The 12,147-nt window shown below is 45.1% G+C and overlaps 1 protein-coding gene and 1 pseudogene across 1 annotated transcript; one reads left to right on the top strand and one right to left on the bottom strand.

The window, feature by feature from the left end:
• Nucleotides 1-2: 2 nt before the first annotated feature.
• On the top strand, nt 3-3,846 carry MARVELD1 (MARVEL domain containing 1; the record flags this gene model as incomplete). Its single annotated transcript, XM_025042319.1, has 2 exons — nt 3-1,930; nt 2,931-3,846. A coding segment is annotated over one exon (447 nt), but the record flags the coding sequence as incomplete, so codon positions are not given.
• A 2,765-nt stretch (nt 3,847-6,611) lies between these two features.
• LOC112474275 lies at nt 6,612-6,730 on the bottom strand (annotated as a pseudogene).
• Between the last annotated feature and the right edge of the window lie 5,417 nt (nt 6,731-12,147).

Genomic DNA, 12,147 nt, shown 5'->3' with positions numbered 1-12,147 from the left:
CCTTCCTGCGCGGCCCGCTGGGCGTCCTGCGGCTGCTGCAGCTGCTGGCCGGCGCCGCCTTCTGGATCACCATCGCCACCAGCAGGTACCAGGGCCCTGTGCACTTCGCGCTCTTCGTGTCCGTGCTCTTCTGGTTGCTGACCCTGGGCCTCTACTTCCTCACGCTGTTGGGCAAGCACGAGCTGGTGCCCGTGCTGGGCTCGCGCTGGCTCGTGGTCAACGTGGCTCACGACCTGCTGGCGGCTGCGCTCTATGGCGCCGCGACAGCCATCATGATCGACCAGACGCAGAAACACAGCTACTGCAACCTCAAGGATTACCAGATGCCCTGCGCCTACCACGCCTTCCTGGCGGCCGCTGTCTGCGGCGGCCTCTGCCTTGGCCTCTACCTGCTCTCGGCGCTCTACGGCTGCTGCCGCCGCTGCCAGGGCGAGCTGGAAGTGGTGTGAGGCCGCCGCGCCGCGGAGCGGGGACCCTGCGGAGACCGGCGCCCCACCCTGCCCTGCCGCCCCGCGTCCGCGCGCCTTGACGCCCTCCCTTGCCCTGAGTTCCCGCCGCCGCCCGCGCCGGGGCACCCTGACACGCAGTTCCCGCTGGACGGCAGCGCCACCGCCCTGAATCCGGACCGCTGCGCCGGATGCGCTGTCTCCAGGGACCCGGACCGGGCTACCTCTGAGGGGCGGATGCGCACTCAGACTGGCCGCCCGGGGGCGAAACCTCTCGGTTCCTTTCCCCCTTCCCTGCCGAGAGAGAGACGTGGACGGGCGCCGCAGAGATCCGGGGGAGACTCCCAAATCGGAAACAGTTCTCTGGCTGCTCCCCTACACCCTCCTCGCCTCCCCGCGGAGGGAAGAACATCCCTTTTCCCGGGCTTCTCTTCCAGCCTCGAGCGTTGTGAAAGCAGGCACACAGCTGCAGGCGGTGCTGGGCACAGGCCGCCACTGGTCCCGGGATGAGCGACGAGTTTGGTTTTAGCTTGGGATTGTGCGGGCATCTTGCGCAGCCCTTCCCGGCCCATCTCTCGATGCTTTGGTATCTTGGGGTGGAACCCATCTCCGAAGGCGAGGATGGATGGACGGCAAGAGCCCCGGCCTGTATTCTTGCCTCTGCCTGTTCCGCCTTTGTTCTGGCGGTTCTTGGAAGCCAGATCCAAACTCACACTAGTTTCCCAGGCCTAGCCTTCCCAGCCTTCCTCTCACAGGCTTCTGTTCCACTCCCACCTCCTAATATCCTTTTGCATTAGGGATCCCACACCACCGGCACGGAATGTTAGGGTGAGCCTCACTCGTTTTTACAGATGGAGCCCTAGAGCTTGCTCGTAAAACAGCCAGAATAATATTAGAAGCTCATCTCAGCGCTTCCAATCTAGCACTGTTTACATTAAAGCAGTGGGTATTCCCAGGGATTCTGGCTCAGGAGTTACCCTCTAAAAGAGGGTTTCAGAGTCAAATGGATTTGTCAAGGGTGCATATCAAAGGCTCTGAGAGGTCCCGCTGTAAAAGAAGACAGAGGTATAAGTGTTTACTGCCTCTGGGCCTGGATCAGTTTTTGCCGCCTTAAGGTTTCTGGCAGCCCTGTGCTGTCCTCTGTGCTGTCCTGACTCTCAATCATTCCAACCCATTGGCTATGGTCTGTTTGAAGTTTTGGGGTGGCCCTGTCTTTCCCAAGGACTTTCTCTAGCAGAAGGAGGGCCCGGGCGGGTGAAGGAAACTAGCTGCCCCTGCCAGGCCAGCGAGAGACCTGGAACTGGTGAATTCGAACATTCCTTTAAATTGTTTGAGAAATGTAGCCAAGGTTCCGGGTGATTTCCCAAGTCAAAAGGAACGTCACCTGTAAGAGATCCTGGCATTGACCGTGACAGTGGTCAGACTTACCAAAGAGAGAAGAAAACCCTGGAGCTGGGGTGAACAGCTGGCCGGACCTCTATAAGGTAAGACACTTCTTGGTTTTCTGGAGGGGTCATGGGCCTTTAAATAAAAAATAAGAGTTCTTCCTTTTCTAAAAATTAGAGGGTTTTTATTCAGAGAGCAATTAGGAGGGGTGACAGTAATAACTGCAATGTCCAAAGAGTCATGACCATTCAACCTCTTTGCTAAATCCTTCAAAGGTTTGTTCTTTGAAAAAATTCACCCCTCCCTGGATTGGAAACTAGAACAGGGGAGGCCAGAAGGTGTGTTTGTGAGCATGTTTTTAAGGCTTGGGCAGAGAGGTGTTAGGTTCTCTGTTTTTGCCATGAAGATCTGGGTGGGGGTGGGGGTCACTTACGTAAGGTCTACGTAGTAGCCATTGCATTTATCCAGCCTTCCGTGTACCCGGCACTGCTCAGAGCACTTAGACGTATTCATTTCATCCTCTCGATGACTCTGTTGAGTCGGGTTCTATCATTATTCCCATATTCCATATGAGGAAAATGAGTCACAGAGAGGTTGAGTAACTTGCCCAGAGTCTCCCAGCTGGTAAAGGGTGGAGCTAGGATTTGACCCCTGGCAGTTGGCCTCTTTAGGACTGGGCTAATCTGTGTCTAGTAGTGGGTCAATACATGTTAGATATTGTTAACATGGTAATTTTAAAGGTTTTTTGTTTTTTAATTGTGGTAAAATATACAAAACAAAATTAATAATTTAAACCATTTTGAGTGTATGGTTCAGTGGCATTAAGTACATCTGTGTCATTGTACAACCATCACCACCATCGACCTCCAGAGCTTTTCATCTTGCAAAACTAAACTCTGCACCCTTTAAAACTGTGGTTATCTTTGTTGTTTTCGCTCCTCTGGGAAATCTCAACACGGAGCCCTACTTTGTCTGTTAGGCTGGCATACTGCTATCTTGCCTCAGGCAGTGTAACTGGCCCCCCAGCTCCCACTGCTGGGGGTGGGCTTTCCTTCGGAGTGGTTTGGGAACTCAGTGACTTTAGTTTTTCTCTTGCAGGTTTCCATGTTGCTGTGGCCGTGGAGATTCCCAGGGCCTGCTTCCTTGGATGGGCAGCACCATTCTGGCCTGGGCCAGCATAGGGTTTCAGAGTGGGGAGAAGGAATGACCTCTGCCTACCAGCTTCCCAGCTGCCCAACACCATGCAATGGAAGAGCCAAGATGGATGAAGATTCATTTTGCCTCAATACAAGAGAAATTCTGATTCTCCTCATGCTATGACGTGGGAGCAAGATTCCAAACACCTGGAACTGAGCTGTGTGCCTCTGTACCCTAAACAATGGGTTTTGGCTCCAGCTTTTGTTCCTTTTTTTTTCTCCTTTCTTATACCATCATCAAAGCTGCATCCTCAGCTCAGATCCAAGTCCCTGAGGATGTTTTCTTAGCCGCCCAGCCCATGGTGCTCTGTCTGTGGTCAGGTGACCTTACTCAGGAGCAGATCTCTCCTTGGCCTTCATGGTATCTTATCTATCCAGATGTGCCTGAAACATTCCAGTGCTCACTGGCTCTTAAAGATGTGCCTTCCGCTTGGCCTCCAGCTGCTTCTCCAGATGTGAGAAGGACGTGTAAGATGGCCCCCACCCTATCCCCTTCTCTCCCTCAAGGCCCTGTGCTATAGGAATGGCCACCTGTCCTGGCATGGAACTTTTGGATACTGGAGGCAGTCCCATTGGCCTCTTTCTTTGGACTCCAGGACTCAGTCTAGCCCAAGACCACTGTAGGCTGCTCTCAGCCCAAAGTCTGGGACCTCTTGTAGACTCAAGAGAAGATTTTTCCAGCGTTCTACAAAGGACACAAGCAACGGTGGGAATGGAAGGGGTGAGGGCCGTTAGGGAGAGGGACCTAAGTGCCTCATTTAATAGTTCAGTGGTGATTACTAATATGCTTTTCTGAATAAAGTTTGGTTTGTCTGGTCCTGGTGTGTGTGCCTTCTCTCCTGGACCGGTGCAGTAACCCTCCGTGCCAGGTCCTCCAGCCTCCCTCCATTTTCTCATTATGCCACACTGCCCTGTTGTCTGCCTCCTCGGCTTCCCCTTTCTTTCTGGAAGGGAAAGAAAAATGAGTTCACACATTTCCAGTGCATTCAGGGCAAGACGCAGGAACCAGAGGGGAAAAAAAAATGACTGCCTGTGTCCGTTCCTGACCGAGGGCAGAAAGAATTCCAGACTCCTTTCCCAGCTCTCCGCGGGCCCCCTGGGAAGCTCCACAGCCTGATGGGCAGGCACAGAAGGACTGTGGTCATGGAGCCAGAAGGATCCTGTTCTAGTCCAACCCTGTCTAGTCCATCCCCTTACAGATGGGGAAATGAACCGCATGGTGGAGTGGCAACTTGTCTAAAGTCACAAAGCTGAGTAGTGCAGAGTGGGGTCTCCTGGAAGCTAGGCTCTGGTTTTTTCCTGCAGAGTACTCTGTTCTGGCGTTGGCTCCTGGACAGACCCCACCTGATTTTCCTCCCTGGTTTCAGACACAGCTTGCTGACTAAGGTGCTCTGGAAAGGGTGGGAAGGCAGTTAACAGTCTTCCTTGTTGGCTCTTCCCTCCTGTGTGTGGGCTGAAGTCTCCAGGCAGGACACAGGATTCTACTGACAAATCTCAAAACCCACTTAGAACAGCAGCTCCAGGCAGGAATCAGATGCTGTGTGTGTTTCACACTTAAACTCTTTCAAAGCACCCTTCCCCGCATACCACACACAGACACACACGCAGGCACACGCATGTGCACACATCCTCCTCTTCATAGTTTGGATTTCCAGGGAGGAAAAAACCATCAGGGCCAAGGACCCTCCCTTACTCCCTTCTCTCTGCGTCTACTCATGAATTTCACACAAAATGAAAGTGGCCTCCTTTTACGAAAAAGCTGGTGAGCCCCCTACTCTTCTTAAACTTGGTGAAGAATTTTGCAATTGAAAATGCGCTTCTACTTGCATTACCTTATTTGATCTTGTCTACAGTCTTAGAGGTTGGTATTGACACTCCCACTCAAGAAGCAAAGTGGAGGCCCAAAGAGGAGGGCCTTATCCATGGCCACACAGGCAGTGGCAGGACTGGGACTGGTAAGTGTCCTCTCACTACCCTTGGCAGCTGGTTGTTAAGCTCTTGTGGTCCTCTGGCAGGCTCTGACGTTTAGGTGGAGTTTGGTTTTCCCACCTGGAGAGCAGGTGTTTAGAAATGGTCTAATCTGACATTTCCTGTTTAATGCTGGGGGCACTTTGAAATAAGACATCACTCCTCAGAAACATGATTGGGCTCATTTGTGTCTAGGGAATCTGAGAGATTTGCTCATTTATGTCTATTACTTTTCCTGCTTTTCTAGGGATGGGGGTGGGGTGGTCGGTGGTGAGAAAGGAAAGCTAAAACACTAACATTTTCAGGGATAAAAGGAAAGAGCAGGGAGATAAAAGAGGAAGGGCTGGTTAGCACTATTTATATTTTTATTGTTTTGTTCATTACAGTAGTTATGTGTAAAATAAATACCCATACATATCTATTAAAATACAATAGCCATACATATCCATTAAAAATTTAAACTGTTCAGAAGTGTATAAGATAAAAAGAGGCATTTGATCATCGTAATCTCATGCTCTAGAGATAAACCATTGTTAACTATTAACTCTCCTTTCTTAGTTTTTATAACTAATCAAACATACATGGATATGCACACACACACACACAGAAATGTATATACATTCAGATTTTTGTACGACTTGCTCCTTAAAATTAACAAACACATAGTTCTATATGTTCAATAAATATAATAATATAGTTTAACCCTTCCTAAATGTCTGTATGAATAGTAATGGACGGCAAGAATTTTGTGACTTTTCTGGAAACTTTCTAACTTTCTCACATTGGTTAACTTTGTTATTTCCTTGGCTGCTTCCAATAGAAATCATAGTGAAACCCTTAAAGGTGGGGGAGGGGGGTCCTTTTTTCACCGATGAGGCGATAGAGGCTTGAAGTGGCCTGCCCAGGTCTGTGCTCTTTCTGCCCCGACACAGTCAAGAATAGCAAGGAAGGGAGGGAGCAGTGGGGCGGCTGTATCTGGGTCACAGGCAGTCTTGAGGAGAGGAACGTCAGGGACTCGGGTTAATGGGGGGAAGCTGGAAAGAGGTGAGGAGGGCTTGAGACTCTCTGGGCCCCCTGGTATGCTGGGGAGGTGGCCAGAATCCAAGAGAGCAGTGTGGCATAGCCAGCTGCAGGCAATGAACAACCACATCGACCACATCAGCAGGTGGAAATTCCAGTAGGGCTCCTACTGTTCGCCCTCTCTGTTCCACGACCCTTCCTCTGGTGGCTACGTGGGATCTTGCAGGCACCGAGGCTGTGATGTTTCTTCCCTTCCCTAGAAATGAAGCGAGCGCAAGGTCCCACAGGCAGTCCCTTTAGTTTCATACCTGCATCTATCTCCCTCAAGTGGGATGCAGGTTCTCCTTGCTGCTCTCTCTGTTCAGGAGTCCTGAAGGGGATGCTCTGAAGCCCTGGTCATGAAGCACTTCTGAGTCAAGGTTAGGAAGAGGGGAGAAGGGGAACTAATTTCGTGAAGTGTCTTCAGTGAGCCAAGAGAATGACAAATACCTTATGTAACATCTCATCATCCTCTCAAGCCCATGAAGTTTTATTTATTTATTTATTTATTTATTTTATTTTATTTTTTAAATTAAAAAAAAATTTTTTTATTAAATGCCAACAGCACTTGGTATTCCTAGGTGGTCTCCCATCCAAGTACTAACCAGGCCCAACCCTGCTTAGCTTCCGAGATCAGACAAGATCAGGCATGTTCAGAGTGGTATGGCCACAGACTCATGCTCATGAAGCTTTAAATACCCCCATTTAACAGACAAGGAGACAGGCTTGGAAGGGTAAACTGATTTGTTCAGGGCACTTGATTAAGTGACAGAAACAAGATTCAAACTCAGGTCTGTGCTTCCACGCCATGCTGTTTCTGAAGGTTCCCCAGAAGACAAATTTTTCTCCCAACCATCCAAAGACTTAACCCAGAGCTACAATGAGCGGTAATATTTATAGCTTGAACTAAGGCAGGAAGGAAAGATTGTGGAGAAAGTTATTACAAATCCAAATTACGTCAGTTTCTTTCTTCCCAGTTTACAATGAAGTTAGATAGTTACCTTTAGTTTTAATCAGCTCACTGTGCTGAAGTTACTCTCCTGGTTCCTGGAGACAGTCTCTCTGTTTGCCAGATGTTAGAAGGACATGTAACACTATCCCTCCACCCAGCCCTCCTCCCTCTCAAGGCCCTGTGTGCCATAGGTATCACTGCTTCACTTGACCCCTCACCTCTGCCTGTCGCAATCTTGTCCTGTACACTGGGAAGTCTCCTTCTGTGTCCCCTAGGCAGTTAGCGTGACTGGCTCTAATTTTTAGGTGAGCTCAGCCTGTGACGTCAGAGGTGAGCCTAATCTCTTAGTTGTTGCGTGGCCTTAGGCAATTTACTAAAGCTCTTCGCGTCTCAGCTATATCTCTTACTAAATGGGGATACTACCAGTGCCTACCTCACTGGGCTGTTGAAAGGACTTAGTTAGATCATGCACACAGAGCAGAGTACTTGGCAATTAGTCAGTGTAGCTCAGCTCTCAGCAGTGCAATGCTGTTGGTTGGACTTTATAAGATAATGTTTGTAAAATGCCAAGCCTAAGCCATATAAGTGCTCATGAATGTTAATTCCTTCCTCCCCTACTCCTCCATGGCTCCCTCTTCACCTGAGGAATGACAATCTCACCAGCCTTGGATTAAACTCTCTACTGTTTTTGTTTTTTTTTTTTGCATGTGTGTACAAATTTGAGCTTTCTTGAAAAGATGGCACAGAACCGTTAAAATAATTGTTACCTACCTGAAGGTTGAGACCTTCTTCTGTACAAAATCCAAGGTCCTTCTTTGTCCTCTTTTTTATTCCCTTTTGCAGTACCTAGACTGTGCCTCTGTGCTTTTGGCACTTCTGCCTCCTTTTAACCAGGGGAGGACTCACCGTTGTCATCTTGTTTCCTGGGCTTCCAGTCCATCTGGAGAGATGAACTGACCATGAGTTCTCTGGTGTCAGTAGTGGGACGTTCACAGACTCCCCCCATTATTTGTTTGCAGGATCTTCCATGATTGCATTCAAATAAAAATCTGTCCAGGCACAGGAGGCATTTACAGGAGCAGTTGTGTACCTGGCTTCCTTAGTCGTTGCATATCTGGACATTTCTGGACATCTGGTCTTTCCTCACTCCCCCTTTAAACCCTGTTATTTTTATCAGCTTGTCGCTTTCTCCTCCCAGTCAAACCCCAGGAACTAACTAGTGAACTTACAGAGTTTGTTTTTTCTTTCAAGTTAAATTGATGAACTACCTCTGTGATCTTAACATAGGGTACCAGAAGACCAATGTGAGGGAGTCTTTTTGTAGAGACTGTGATAGTGATGATAATAATGACAACGTTATTGTTGATAATGGCATTAATAGAAATAAAGATTATACAATGCTCCTACCCCTTGTATTCACAGTTTGCAAAATATTTTTACATTCATTATTTCATCTTATCCTCATATGAACAGATAAACAGTGTAGATAATAATTGCATTTTGTAGATGAGGCTCAGAGAGGTGAAGTGGTTGCCTAGATGTCCTTAAAAAAACAAACAAACAGTTATTAGGGTATACTTGATGTATGTTAAACTGCACATGATTTAAATGTACACTTGACGAGTTTTGACATATGTATACACTTGTGCAACCATCACCACAATTACAACAGTGAGCAGCATGTCTATAATATCCAAAAGCTTCTTTGTGCTTCTTTATAATCTCTTTGTTTTTCCCCTTCTTGAGCAATCACTGATCTGCTTCCTGTGACTAGAGAGTGGTTTATATGAGAGAAAGTTTCAGTGCTTTTTTTTTCTCTGGGAGTGGTGGTGTCTGGCTTCTTTTACTCAATTGTTTTGAGATCCATTCATGCTATTGTGGTAACAGTAGTTCATTCATTTTTGTCACCAAGTATTACTCCATTGTATGTATATATTATAGTTTGTTTATCCATTTATCTGTTGATGGACATTTGTGTCATTTCAAGTTTTTGGTTATTGCAAATAAAGATACTGTGAACATTCATGTATAAGTCTTTGTGTGGATATATACTTTCGTTTCTCCTGGTTAAATATCTAGCAGTGGAATGGTTCAGTTGTGTGGTAGGTGTATTCTTTTTACTATTTTTAATTGGCTATATTCCAGATGAAATTTCTTTTCGTGTGTGTGTGGTGTGCTCTTGCCTGGAATTTGTATCAGGAATGGTAATTCTGAATCAATTGGGAAGTCTTCTATCTTGTTCTGTTCTTTGGAATTGTTTAATTATATCATTTTAATGATGAGTTTGATAAAATATGTCTACAAAATAATCTGAGCCTGATGCTGTTTAGGAAGTTTTTTTGTTAATTCTTTCAAATTTTTTTTAATGGTAATTGGTCTGATATTCAGGTTTTTTTGGCAGGTCACCTACTGCCCTTCCACTGGTGACATACTTATTCAAGTTTTCTCTCCCATTAAGTCTTCCATCTAGTTCTTTAATTTAGAATTAGAACTTTTTTAGGAAAGAATTCCAGGCTATTCATCTCTATATTCCTATGCTTCTATATTCAATAGTCGTTTAGTGGAACGAATGTATATTGATGTTTAGCTGCCATAACAAATACACCCTAACATTTCAGTAGCTTAAAATAATGAAAATTTATTTGTTGTTTATATACAAACTTACTTGTTCCTTACATAACTGATAATTGTGGATATTGCAGATTACTGGAAGGCTTTCCACTCTGTGATAATTCCAGGACTTAGGTTCCTTGAACTTTGTAGCCCAGCCATCCTCTCTGCATTGAATTGGCATTTGGGAGAAAGGAGGGAGAAGTAGAATTCTGACTTCTAATATCTTGTTCTAGAGGCGACATCATTTCCATTCACTTCTTTTGGGGATGAACATAACCCAATCTATATGCAAGGGGGCTGGGAAATGTAGTCCCTGGCTAGGCATCTGCTGCCCAGCTACAACTCTGTACCATGGAAGGTGGAACAGGACTTTTTGGTGGACAGTTAGCTGTGTTTCATGGGAAGCCAAAAGATTTTATTGCCGAGGTTTTCATTGCCTTGCTTTGCAAGACTTTTTTTTTTGTGCTTGTGTTTGATGAATGGTTGTTTTCATGGCTGCCAAGAACTGTTGAGTAAGAATGTAACTGCAGGCATTCATTTCCTTGCTGTTTGTCTGACAACTCACTGTCTCACAGCTGGAAAACTCATTACTCACAAATACTTCTTTCCCAGGTACAAGAACATAGAGATGTATTTAAGCAACACTTTTCAGAGCAATAGAAGTTAGCTATTAACCCCAAAATGTACTCAAATATTAAGTTTAAATACTGGAGAAAATCTAAATATTAAAGAGAATCTAAAAATGCATACCAGTCAAATATTTCTTTCATTAATCATTCATTTAAAAAACTGAAACACGATTCATATAACATAGAATTTCACACACCAGATCATAAAAATTCTCGGTTTTAAAGTGTACAATTCAGTGGTTTTAGTACATTCACAAAGTTGTGCAGCTTTCACCACTATCCAATTCCAGAACATTTCCATCAACCCACAAAGAACCCCTGTACCCGTTAGCAGACACTCCCAATTCTTTCCTTCCCGCAGTCCCTGGCAACCACTAATCTACTTTCTGTCTCTATGGATTTGTTTCTTCTGGACATTTCATATAAATGGAGACAGACAATACGTGGCCTTTTGTGTCTGGTTTCTTTTACATAGCATGTTGTTTTCAAAATTCATCCATGTCATAGCATGTAGCAACACTTCATTCCTTTTTAGGGTGAATAATATTCCATGGAATGGACATATCACACTGTTTATCCATCATTCTTTCATTAAACATTTTTTTAATTGTGACAAAATTTACCATGTTACCATTTTTTAAGCACACAGTTCAGTGGTATTAAGTATGTTTATATTGTTGTGCAACCATCACCAGAACTCTTCTCATCTTGCAAAATTGAAACTCTGTACCTGTTAAACATTAATTCTCCAGTCCTCTCCCACCAGCTCCTGGCAAGTATTATTCAACTTTGACTACTTTAGGTACCTAATATAAGTGAAGTCATACAATATTTGTGTGTGTGTGTGTGTGTGTGTGTGTGTGTGTGTGTGACTGGCTTATTTCACTTACCATTAATGCCCTCAAGTTTTATTTGTGTTGTAGCGTATGTCAGAATTTCTTACTTTTTAAGATTGAATAAGAGTCCATTGTATATACACGCCACATTTTGTTTTATCTATTCATCTGTTAATGGAAACTTGGGTTGTTTCCTTCTTTTGGCTATTGTGAATAATGCTGTCATGAACACGGGTGTACAGATATCTCTTCGAGACCCTGCTTTCAATTTTTTTTGAGTATATACCCAGAAGTGGCATTGCTAGATCATATGGTAACGTTTATTTTTAATCGACATGTTTAGTTTTTTGAGGAACCGCCATACTGTTTTTTCATAGAGGCTTCATCATTTACATTCCCACCAACAGTGCATAAGGGGTCCAATTTCTCCCCATCCTCATTAACACTTGTTTATTTTATGTTTTAAAGGAAGCATATATTTTTTAAACACGTGACACTTTATTTCTTAGAAACTAAGGCTGCCAAGATGTTAAGTCTCAGTCTCCTTGCTCTCAGGAAGTTGGGGCACAATGGAGGCAAACTGTCACATACAGGAGACAGATTAACATGTGAGGTGTTAGGTGCATAATAGAGATGGAATATAGCTCTATGTAAATACGGAGAAGGAAATGAGGAATTATTTGGGGTAGGTTTTACAAAGGTCTTGACATTCAAGTTGGGTATTAAAAGGTAAGTGGGAAGGGGTCAGCTGGAAAAGGAAGGGTATTCTAAGCCGACAGAGCAGCACACAGTAGCCAACATCCAAGATGGCCTCCAGGTTCCAATTATTCTCACCTCCTGGCAGTTGTGCTCTTGTATAATCCTCCCATTATGCATTGGGACATTGAATAGTTCAGACCCATAAAACCAATAGGATATTGTGTGTGACTTCTGAGCATATATTATAGAAGAACTTGTGCTTTCTTGCCATTGTGCCCTCTTGGATCTCTCACTCTGGGGAGAGTCAGATACCATGTCATGAGGACCATCAAGATGCTTTCTGGAGGGTCCTAAGTGATGAGG

This window comes from Pteropus alecto, unplaced genomic scaffold (genome assembly GCF_000325575.1).
Source record: "Pteropus alecto unplaced genomic scaffold, ASM32557v1 scaffold88, whole genome shotgun sequence".
Taxonomy (NCBI): domain Eukaryota; kingdom Metazoa; phylum Chordata; class Mammalia; order Chiroptera; family Pteropodidae; genus Pteropus; species Pteropus alecto.
Note: the sequence above shows the minus strand (reverse complement) of the source record. Positions and strands in the feature narration are given on the sequence as shown.